A 12,063-nucleotide genomic window follows, 5' to 3' on the forward strand; every position below is an offset into this window, starting at 1 on the left:
GAACAGGCGGCTGCAGCCAATCCTAATTTGCATTCTCCCATGGAAAACAGGCCTATGTTCTCTTACTGCAATTTTTTTTCAACTTTCCAACAAGCTTAACTGTAGTAAGAACAGGACAAGCATCTTATGAAACTCTGAGGAACTTTGGCAAATGCCTGTATTTTGTCAAATTGTTAACTCCCCTCAGAAATTTTGGGGTGGTGATGCAGGAATGGAGAAGTGTAATGTGGATCATTAAATTATAGCATAACAGATAGAAAATATAACACAATTGAGTTTTTAAGTCTAAAATTAAAATTTTTTAAGTGGGCAATACTATAATTTGTTTACCTTCTATATCATTGTGATGTTCAATAGTCATTAACAATGCTTTACCAAAGCAAAAACATGAAAAAAAGGCAAAATAATAAAAAAAAGAGACTCCTAATAACAACACTTTTACAACAGTAGTTACAGAACATGGATTTTTAATGAATTTCATACCGCATCGAAGACACTGAACACTTAAAAACAATTACATCAACACAATGAAAACAACTGCTTCTACACAACACTGATAAATGCACACCTTCTCCCCAAAAGAAACTTTTCACAGATTTAAGCAACAGATGACTTACATAGGATTCTTCAGATTCCAAAATAGGTACAGATTTTGGCTCTGCATAAGCTGATGTGCAGTGGTTGAGAAAGGGCGCCCCTTCATCCAACAACATACCTCTCATGAAATTCTCCATCAACACAGTTTTCAGTAACCACCCATCTCTTTGTTATTAAATGAAATTCTGGACATGTCGGCACATGGACAAAACCAATTCCACTTCCAAACACTATTTCAGATATGATCAAGGCAGCTGGTCACACAACTTCATTTCAGGCACACACATGCACAAACCTGCGGACATTCACACGTGCACACACACACACTCACTACCCCCATCTCCTTCACGATGCCTGAAGACATCCCTCTCAGCCATGGCAGCGGGTCCTGCTCCTGAGAAGGGCCGAGCCCTGGGCAGGAACGGGGAGGGGGCAAGGGAGACACGGCTGCAAGCGGAGCCTCGTCTGCACAGGCCACGTGGCCGCATACACATGTGTTTACACGCTCCCAATTTTTTAATCCAGCAGAGATCTGGTTCTTTCATCTGGCTTAGCGACCTGCAGACATTTCCCAACGTTTCCAAAAGTAATTCTAAGACACTCAGACGTGAGACTGAAGCAGAAGAGGAGCTGGCATGTGTGGACAGCCCTGCTGTGGAGACCCCAGAAGGGCAGGCGGCAGCCTGCACCGTCCTGACCCTGGCGTTGGGGAATGTCAGACTCTAATAACCAGCTCTTGAGCTGCTATTGTTATAAAGCTGCCCTAAAACTCTTGCTGTCTGTCCCTCGCTCTGGTTCTCCCCGGCCCCACCCTCCTGCCCAGCCAGGAGTCATCTCAGAACGAGACCCGACGACCCAGGGCAAGAGGCTTGAGATGGTCTACCGCAGGCCCTGAGGCAAAGGGAGCCATGGGCGAGTCACCATCTCTAGGGACGCTCTGCCCGCGACATCACAAAACGGAAGCGGTGACCAGGACTGGGCCATCATGATCATTTCCAATGTCACCCTCCAGTGCCTGTCCCAGCGCTGGCCTCCAAGGGTTACATATGTGACGGGGGGGGGGGGGCACTGAGATGTCTCGTTATCAGACTGTAACTCAACAAGAAACATGGCTCACGAACACCAGGTAGAAAGTCCCAAGAAGGAGAGACTGACAGACTCCCTGGCAGAGGGGGCACCGAGAGCCACCCGTCCCTGGGAGCTGGCAGCTAGTGAGGAAGGAGCCTTTCCTCTTCAGGTACGTGGGCTGCGCTGGCCTCTCCTGCCTTCTGAACGAACTCATGTTCCAGCTCTAGATCAAAAAGTGCATGAACCAGGTAACAGTGACACCCCAAGTTTTCCAAATACTTTGCTTTTGAGGTAGTACTCATTTATTTGCATTATTGGCTCTCAAATACCACCCAGAAAGTGAACCCACTTGGAAACATGCAAACCCAAGGTGTAGAAAATAAATAAGGTTTGTTTTCAGGCAGCAGGGCCTTCTAGAAAGGTCAAGTCACATTCAATGGATAAGTCATTTGAAACTTCTAAAAACTGTTTATAACCATAGCTATAAACTAAAGTGCTTTAAATTTTGCTTAATACCTGGAATCAGTGATTAGAATCATTAAATTTTAGAATTTGCTAGCATGAGACTTCAGGAGATTGAAATGATTTTCTATAAAAAGAGCAGAAACTCTTTCTTTTCAAAATAAACTATCCAAATGTTGCAAATTCAACATTCTATGCTTTTTTTAACTTCTAAAATCCAAGTTGATTTTACAGAACTGTAACAGAACACAGACGTGAAGCTGAGTTAACACACGCTGGAACCCCACACAGACCTGAGCATGAGGTCCCTGCTCGCTCCTGCCAGGATAAGGCAGAAGCAGATCATCGTTCCAGAAACGTGGAGACCACTGACACCTCCCAGTGAGAACAGGGTTCATGTTTCACTTGCGCAGACACCACGACCTCCTGTCACCCCAACACACCCAGGGACTCAACACCAACAGCCGCGGGAGGGGCTTCACCTCTACGGCCCGTGATGCCAACACACACAACACAGAAATAAACAACAGGGGCACACTCTGGACGCTTCATGCAGGCTGGGTACAGCTTGGAGAGAGCACACATCTCCTGCTCAGCATCCAGCACCCACAGCAACGGCTCCCCAGCGCCAGGCGAGCCGGCAGTCGCAGTCCCTGGCTGCCGAGGAGCCTCAGAACGGTGCCCTCACTTCTCCTGCAGCAGTGCAGGGATGTTGATGTTCCAGCCAATGGCCTGCCGGTCAAAGCCACAGGTGAACAGGTTGCACACGGGATGGTCCTCACTCCAGGCCGAGCCGCACACCATCCTCCTGTGGCCCTGCGACCAAGCACACAGCACAGTCAGAGCAGGGCTCCCCAAGCAGGACCAGATGAACCACACACGCCCAAACGACCCAACGGAAATGAGAGCCATGAACACAATTAGTCCAAGTGACACCTCCTGTGTTGGTGGTGGAGAAGCCTCCACGAAATGAGGGGTCAGAACACGGATGAACTCATTGAGGCTCACCAGCGCCTCAGGATTCTTTCTTCAAGAAAAGGAGTCAGGGCTCCCCTGGTGGCGCAGTGGTTAAGAATCTGCCTGCCAATGCAGGGGACACGGGTTCAAGCCCTGGTCCAGGAAGACCCCACATGCCGCGGAGCAACTAAGCCCATGCGCCACAACCACTGAGCCTGCACTCTGGAGCCCACGATCCACAACTCCTGAGCCCACATGCCACAACTACTGCGCACCTAGAGCCTGAGCTCCGCGACAAGAGAAGCCACTGCAATGAGAAGCCCGTGCACCGCAACGAAGAGTGGCCCCCGCTCGCCGCAACTAGAGAAGGCCACGTGCAGCAACAAATACCCAATGCAGCCAAAAATAAATAGATAAATAAATAAATTTATTTTTTAAAAAAAGCAGTCAGATCACAGTCAAAACAGGAAGAATACATAAATGGTCACTTTGGAAATTTTTAATGAATAAATGAGGCTGGGTGACGTGGGAAACAGTAAATAAAATTCACTCAAAGACCCCAAATACCACTTTAACAAATAATCGGCTCAGGTAATAAAGGAGCTAGAAATATACCTTTGGTGCCAAATAAAACAAGGATAAAATAGATGGCCTTTCAAGTAGATTCCCACCACCTTCAGGGATTCAGTTAAATATCAGAATGTTGGAAAAAATATTGCAGATTACTTGGAAAATTTATAGCAGATACATACACTAACATGTTACTATAATATTATACAACAGGTACAAGAGGTAGGATTCAGAAAAACTGACAGAAATTCTGTAAGTAAAAGAAACTCTCAGGACTTCCCTGGTGGCACAGTGGTTAAGAATCTGCCTGCTAATCCAGGGGACACAGGTTCGAGCCCTGGTCCGGGAAGATCCTACATGCCATGGAGCAACTAAGCCTGTAAGCCACAACTACTGAGCCCCCGTGCTGCAACTACTGAATCCCGGGCTCCACAACAAGAGAAACCACTGCAACGAGAAGCCCGTGCACCGCAACGAAGAGTAGCCCTCGCCTGCCACAACTAGAGAAAGCCCATGCGCAACAACAAAGACCCAATGCAGCCAAGAAAAAAAAGAAAGCAAAATAAATAAATCTATTTCACCTACCACTTTAGGAGGAAATTAATTCAAGCACAACAGAATTCTACAATTCCTACAAGGCTGAATGTTTACAGACAATTAAAAACAAAACTGTCTCCATGGAATTAGTACCACGAAGAACTGCTTGGAACTCCCTCTTTCTTGAGGGAGAAGATTCTCAAAGCCATGAAGGGACCTGGGCTCCTGGGTCAGAACGCAGACCTCACACGCTGTACAGCTGTTCTATTTAACACTCAGTCCCACCTAAGAGAGAGAATCCTATTCAGTTAAGGTGCAGCTTAGGTGCTGCGTCGGTGATACCCAGCAGTTCGCAAATGTGAAGTTGCCTGGACAAGCAATTCATGGCTTTGTTGGGGTGGTGAAGCTTTCCTGAGTTATTCTAATTTCGTGAGTAGTTTGTCTATGAAGTGCACTCAAAGAAAACAAAGCTCCACAACTAACTTGGGACGGTACACGTAAGAGCTGCAAAAGGGAAGACACGGCTTTGTCTGAAGGACAGAGGACCTCTGGGAAGCTGGTGCCACTTACAGCAGAGATGTCTTCCCTGTCTACCAATCTACCTGCCAGCCTGCCTCCAAAACCGCCCTGGGCCCACGGCTCAGCAACTGCTGCGAGGTTTTGCCCAGGACAAGGCGGAGGAGCAGCGGAGGAGACTGGGGGTGCAGACACACTCACTGACTGCAGAGTCAGGCACAGACCCTGTTGGAAACAACAAGGGACTGGCTGACCCACCACACAGCTTCCACTGTGAATGTAGAAAAGGCCGAAGGAAGCCAGGGAGAGAGTGGTGTGTGTGGGCTCCATGGAGCAGAGCCTGTGGGTGCTGCCCAAAAGCAGGGGCTTCGTCCACTATAGCTCCACCTGCTGCCCCCTGGCGCTGAGACTGGGCCCTGAACTTGGACTTGCCCAGGTTCCCAGATGCCCCCCCCACCCATATGCTGACTCAGCAGGTCTGAGCTGGTGCTGCGGAGCCCCAGGCTCCCCAGCGAGTCCGGCTCCTGCACTGCACCGTCCGAGATGAACCAGGAGCAACCCCTGCCTCACGAGAAAGTGCATCTAAATGGAGACATGACCGCCACGGAAAGGTGCCCCCAGGACCCACAACCACCGCCCCCACAGGACAACGACACACGCCTGCCCGGCGGTGAGTTCAGCTGCTGTGCCCAGGGAGTTCTGAAATGCAGCGGGGAGACCAGGAACTGAAAGCCTGATTATCTCAGTTTAAACTTAAAAGCTGCCGCTCAGCTCAGGTATCAGGCAACGTTTCCAGCTTTCAATTTTATGCACTCCAAATACAGACTAAGTACTTCCAATGGAAACCCAGCAACCAAAGACTTAGTAAGAAAATGGGTGTAAAAATCGTGAATATTTTTCTATTGACTATCTGTTGAAATTATGTTATTTCAGATGCATTTGGTTAAATAAAATACACTGTTAGAATTAATTTCTTTCTTTTTGTGAAGGGCTATTGGAGCACTGGACACGCCCAGACTGGCTGGGAGTTCCCATCCATCAGTGATGCTGGGCCCAGGACCCCAGGCTCCCTGTGAACAGGCTCGGCCCCAGCACGTACCTGCCGACTGCTGCGTGGGAGCCTCGCCAGCCGCACACCCGACATGTCAAACAGCCTCACCTGGCGGTTGTCGTGGGGGAGGGCAATGATTTTTTGGCCAACGCACACATTGATCCTTCAAAGAGATAAAATCAGGTTACATACAAAACAATGACAGCACAAGTTTCTGAGTTTATAGATTATGATGCAATAAGGGATTTCATACTATTCACACTTCAAGGCAAATCACACCAGCAAACCACAGGAATTATCTGCCTAGGGCATCAGGAAACAGGCCAAGTTACTTACATGTAACTTACACGTATGTACTACTCAGTAACCTTTGGCCATAAATGGCTCATTCTTATTCTTACAAAGCTCAATACACCAACATGATTTTACACCTAAGTTTCAGTATTTATAGAATACTGGATATGCATTAGAGAATCAATAAAAATACTTTCCCGGGAGTCTAAACCACTTTTCCCAGGGCTCTACCAAGTAAACACAAATTTACATGAAGCAGACACAAGCCACAAGGCCCCCTTCAAGCCACACTAAGGGTTCACATGAGGAGGACCACTGTCACCTGTTGATGGCAGAGTCCGTGCGGATGGTCGCGATGGGGGACCTCATGTTCTTCAAGTCCCAGACCTTCACGGTGCGGTCGTCGCTGCCGGAAACCACGTTATCTCCTACGGTGAACACGGCAGAGGTCACGGTGCTGCAAGTAAAGGACACAGGGTCAGAACCTCGTCAGGAAGTTCCCATCCACACTGCGTAACAGACACATGCTCTTGCTGCCAGAGGCCCGCTGGCAGGTGGGTGGAGATGCGGACGCTGTGAGTCGTGTACCCCGCTCACTGGCCCTCCCGCCTAAACCTCCACTGGGCATGCAACTGAGCGCAGCTGACCTCTCCTACTCAACCTCAACTTCTCCAGGCAACGGAGCAAGAAAAGGCTCCCAGAGGAGATGGACTAGATTAGACAGAACCTGCCAAAATCTCTATACAGCAGACGATTAAAAAAAAAAATCCATCCCAACTCCAACTTTCAATCAATTTAATCAGAACGCGGGAAAAAATATCATTCCAACAAGAACAAAAACCAGTTTAAAAAAAGATATGAACAAACTCTTCTCCAAGAAAGGTTTACAAATGGCCAATAGGCCCATGAAAATTTGCTCAACATCACTAATCATCAGGGAAATGCAAATCAAACCACAATAAGCTATCACCTCACACCTGTTACAATGGCTGTCATCAAAAAGACAAGAGAGAGGGAGAGGATGTGGAGAAAAGGGAACCCTTGCAGGAATGTAATTGGTAAAGCCACTATGGAAAACAGTGCGGAAGTTCCTCAAACAATTAAAGACAGAACTACCATGTGATCCAGCAATTTCACTCCTGGGTATTTATCTGAAAAAAAACAGAAACACTAATTCAAAAAGACACATGCATCCCAATGTTCATAGCAGCATAATTTACAATAGCCAGGACATGGAAGCAACCTAAGTGTCCATCAACAGATGAATGGATAAAGAGGACGTGGTATATATATATATATATATATATATATATATATATATATATACACACATACATACAATGGAATGTTACTCAGCCATGAAAAGGAATGAAATCCTGCCACTTCTGACAACGTGGATGGATGGAGGGCACTATGTTAAAATCAAAGACCACGTGTGCCACAGAGAGAAAGGCAGAAGTGAAGGTAAAAACGAACAGCAACCTGATGACCCACCCGAACTCCCTATCTGAAGAACAAGGACACCATAAGGGCTTGAGCCGAAACGAGGTGTTGCTGCCCCTTAGGGCCAAGGCACAGCACTGTCTGAGCAGCTCGGCCATTGGCCAGGCTCTGGGGGCAGATGCCTCTGCTGCCTGTGATTTCTCTGTGGACTCGAGGCCTCAGGAGGTTTGGCCAAGTTAAATTTCAGTTAACATTCTACTAAATTAGTGGGAAAAAGTCCCCACAAAAGCTCGTCTAACTCTATGTTAACGAAATGCTGAAAGACATCAGGTTTTCAATAAATCACGACCCTGACAGGTATTGTAGGGCATCAAACGGAGAAGCTGGTGAGGCCATCCTTCTAAAGGCCCCTCCGACGCAGGTCCCTCAGGGGCGGGTGGGAAGGCTCGGCTCCGCCAAGCTCCCACTGCCTCATTTATCTTGCTGCCGAGAGCAGCTGTGTGTGTGCCTCCAGCTGACGGTGCGGCACCTACTCACCACACACACTGCACAGCCTGGAACGTTCCGCTCCCTCCATGGGCCTCAATCAACAGAGCGTCCAGAGAGCTCGCGCTCCTCTTTAGGACTGACAGCTGTCCCCCCACCACACAGAGACATGGCTGCTTTGTGTAACACTCTGCTGAAATTTTCCGGCAAAGTAAGGAAATACATGATGTGGAAAATGCCAGCCTGGGAGACACGGAGGCAGCGAGCGACTCCTCTGGCTCCACGCTGGGCAACGTCTGCAGGGCTCCTATCTCTATTTCTTAGGACGTAGCTTCCGACGGAGCAAAGTGACACTTTCCCACCTGAAGTACAAGCCAGAGGAGCAAATGCTCCAGAAACAGGGACCCAGGCTGAACCTTTGTGGCTCTTCCACCTTTGGGGAGACCCCAGGAGGCATCGGGTGGCTCTCGCCTGCTTAGGATCGCGGCAGGGCACGTGAAGGGCAGTCCCACAGATGTGACATGACACATGGACCAGAAGGCCTTTCCGCACCCGCACACAGGAGACCTGTTGTGACTGGTGCTGCTTGCAGGGGCTCGGGCCACCGCCTTCCTTCCTGACCACTGGCTTCCAAGCTGTGTCTTCCAAGCTAAACGTCCCACAGAGTAACAAGTCTTCGGCAACACCCAGAATCTCAGAGAGCACTGCCCTTCCGATCAGGAGTGCTCTTCAGAAGTTAAGAGACTCATGTCTCCTGTTTCAAGATCTCTGATGCCTGAATGAGAAACAGAAAACTCATCTCCAAATGAAACACACTTCTGGAGAATCCTTGAGGGCCGGCTCCCAAAAGAGCAGACCCTGAGATAAAAAACATTCAAAGGAAAAGTCAGTTTTGCATCACACATAATTTTTCAGGACTTAAAGTCCAACTGCTCCTGGAAGAAAGCAGGTAGCGTACATAGCGTGCAGGGCCTCGGTCTCACTTGTTATTTTCTCTCCAGCCGCCCTCTCCAGGGTCAGTCGAGTTTCCCAACTCACCTCGCGACAGGCCTGAACCACAGAACTGCTTCCTCAACAGACTGCACACCTCTCGCGTGCCTGGTCCTGCTTCCCACAAGAGAACACGCAACAGAGGGGGCACGTGACAACGTCCCCACAGCCCGCGCTGGCGGAGGACACAGGTGCGCTGCAGGGCCGGGCTCTGTCCTAACACCAACACTCCCACCAACAGCACCCATGCCAGAGCTCTGGGGACGTGCCCGCCATGGCCACAGAGAGGGGCTCCAAGGGGTGAGTCAAAACAGCACTGCTCTTACTAGGCTAAATTCTCCTCAGCATTTTATTAACCAAATTAATAAGAACCTTCTCCACAGATTATTCAAAGATGACAGGTCCACACAACCTGATTTAAAATGATTACAGAGAAGTTAAAATCAGTAAGGTTGATATAATAACTTCACACTTGCAGTATCAAGGGTCACGACTCTGATTTCCTTTCTGTGAAACCTAGTCGTGATTTCATTCTTACCAAACAATGTAACAGTCAACCGTAAGTCAGATTTGAGTGCTGCAATTATATCAATAATTTAAAGAAATCTGAGAGGAACGTATTCCACTTAAATGAGGGGGGGGTGAGTGATCTCCCTCAAGTTTTTTAACGCTCCATCCCCTGATTTTCTGAGCCCAAGAGTTTATCTGCTTACATGCTCATCAATTAATAGCCAATGTCCCAGTATCAATGTGACATGATTCTGTGCATAAAAATTGGGAAGTAAAGAATTTCAAAGGTTTATTTTTTAAATCTTCCAAAAGGAAAACATCTGTTCATAAGTTTTGAAAGTAGTATGATATAAACAAGCCCTATTCATAAGATAAAAGTCAGAAATATATTAGGAACTACAAGATTTTTACTCTCAAATACGTTAGTAGATTGGCCCTAAATTGCAAAGTTGGAGCCAGAGGGCCCAGCCTGCGTCTGTGGGGATGGTCCGGGGCTGGGAAGGCACCTCTCCTTCGCTGGTAAAACGAGGAGTCCACCCGAAGCGACTCTCCCACCAGAGTGTGGGGTGACTCCCCTAACGCTGGACAACAGGTGCCAGAGGGTCCTGACAGCCCGAGGTCGTGTGCAAATGTGCCTCAGAACCGTGTGGAGTTCCCAACAGAAGTGACACAGGCTGCACGGAATATGACGTGTGTGCAGAAACATATACATGCACGTGTAAACGTGTCTGTCCAGAAGTGTTACAGGCTGCACAGACCGTGATATGTGTGTGTGTGTGTGTGTGTGTGTGTCTGTGTAACGTAAGCCAAGACTAACCTCCCGCCGTCACTACCACCTCCCAAAGCCAGGCTCTGCCCGGCAGCTGCCCCCTCCCCACTCTGCTCACTGCTCGCCGTCGCTCAGGGGGTCCTGCCAACACTTGTGTCAGGTCCAGACGTGCCTCGGGTAGGTCTCAGTGAGGCTGTAACAACGCAGTCGGGAAGGTGTCCATCTGTGTGAATAACCTGACGATGCTGCTCTGGGTCACCTCAACGAAAAGTGAAGCAATCAGCTCATAACAAAGAGGCATTTAAATGCACTAATTTCCTTAAGTCCTTATTTTTATTAGTTACTAATCAGCCCTTCTTCAATGAGGAATTTAAAAAGGATAAATGGAGAAATATGAAATCTCCTCTTACTTTTCAAAACTATCTCTTGAATTTCAAACAACTTTTAAATGTATCACCAGGGATCAGTAACTAAATTACTGTATATCCACTACCTACCTCTAAAGCCAAGGTGAGCGGGCAAGAAGGAGATGGCTCCTCAGCCGCTGACAGAGACACTCCCAAGATCTTTCCACACAGTGCCCACGTGTGCAAGGTGCACACGCCCACCCGGCAGCTGCCGCGCACCACCACTCATGCCCTCTGCCCACTTCTATGACAAGACAAACATCCACTGATTCATAACCACTGCAGTCAGATCACATTTCTGAGACCATGGCTGCCACTCCAGTCTCTAAGAATTTGAGCAGAGTCTTTAGGCAAACAGAGCTGAGAAAATTGGAAACGGGGCAATTTATGGGGAGTTCACGCTGTCAGCCTTGGCTTGATGGTAACCTCAGATATCAACCATCTATTGCCAGAAATTACATAAGTCTCTACACTTCCCCAAATGAAACTGTTTTCAATCTACCCAAGCGAACAGAAGACAGAAGCAGACTCCCAGGCATGTGGAGAAGGGGCTGTAAACTGGGGGGAGTTCAGGTTCGAGTTCTGAGGCCCCTGTGGTGCCCCAGGCCTCTCCTTCCTCCAGCAGTCATTGCTACCCCTGTTCCTCCTCCTCATCACAGACGAGGGCTGAAGACCAAGACCAGGAATGACAGACTCTCAGCCCAGCGCAGAGGTCTGCCAACCACCCCTACCTGCCGCCCGCCTCCAGCACAGGCCTGCACACACGCTGTGTCGCTGACCAAGCACAGAATTCAACAGTTAAATCGAACCACCACCCAGTTAAAAGTATCACACTGTCAAAACACTTTTCCTCTTTAAAACTTAGCATAGGGCTTCCCTGGTGGCACAGTGGTTGAGAATCTGCCTGCCAATGCAGGGGACATGGGTTCGAGCCCTGGTCTGGGAAGATCCCACATGCCGCGGAGCAACTAGGCCCATGAGCCACAACTACTGAGCCTGTGCGTCTGGAGCTTGTGCTCCGCAATGAGAGGCCGCGACAGTGAGAGGCCAGCGCACCGCGATGAAGAGTGGCCCCCGCTCGCCGCAACTGGGGAAAGCCGTCGCACAGAAACGAAGACCCAACACAGCCAAAAATAAATGAATTAATTAATTTAAAAAAAAAAACTAGCATAAAGAAAACTGTCAACAGCACGACACAAAATTCAAAGCTACTTTCACCTTCGTAAGCATAAGATCTAGAATTTAGATCTCTGGGTATCTGGCAAGAGAAGCATATGAAAATGTCATAAGTTTAAAGCAATCATTATAATCGCTAAACTTTTTTAAACCAAGTTTTTGTTAGATGCCATGTCTTACTTTCTTTAGACAAGAAAGTACCTAAGTTCACATTTGGGGGATGAAGTTAA

General features: G+C 48.3%; 1 protein-coding gene across 3 annotated transcripts in view; it reads right to left on the bottom strand.

Annotated features, from left to right (window-relative positions):
* Positions 1-450: 450 nt before the first annotated feature.
* The window catches only part of WDR37 (WD repeat domain 37), a 53,937-nt gene continuing 42,324 nt past the window's right edge, over positions 451-12,063 (bottom strand). For all 3 annotated transcript variants that reach the window (XM_024742727.1, XM_024742728.1, XM_024742726.1), the window contains exons 12-14: positions 6,375-6,509; positions 5,807-5,921; positions 451-2,943 (exon numbers count right to left, since the gene is read on the bottom strand). In XM_024742727.1, coding sequence (XP_024598495.1) covers positions 2,812-2,943; positions 5,807-5,921; positions 6,375-6,509 — 382 coding nt within the window. In that variant the 3' untranslated portion in view covers positions 451-2,811. The remainder of the gene's footprint in view (positions 2,944-5,806; positions 5,922-6,374; positions 6,510-12,063) is intronic.

The sequence above is a fragment of the Neophocaena asiaeorientalis genome, unplaced genomic scaffold (genome assembly GCF_003031525.2).
Source record: "Neophocaena asiaeorientalis asiaeorientalis breed wild unplaced genomic scaffold, Neophocaena_asiaeorientalis_V1.1 scaffold155, whole genome shotgun sequence".
In the NCBI taxonomy this organism is placed as follows: Eukaryota; Metazoa; Chordata; class Mammalia; order Artiodactyla; family Phocoenidae; genus Neophocaena; species Neophocaena asiaeorientalis.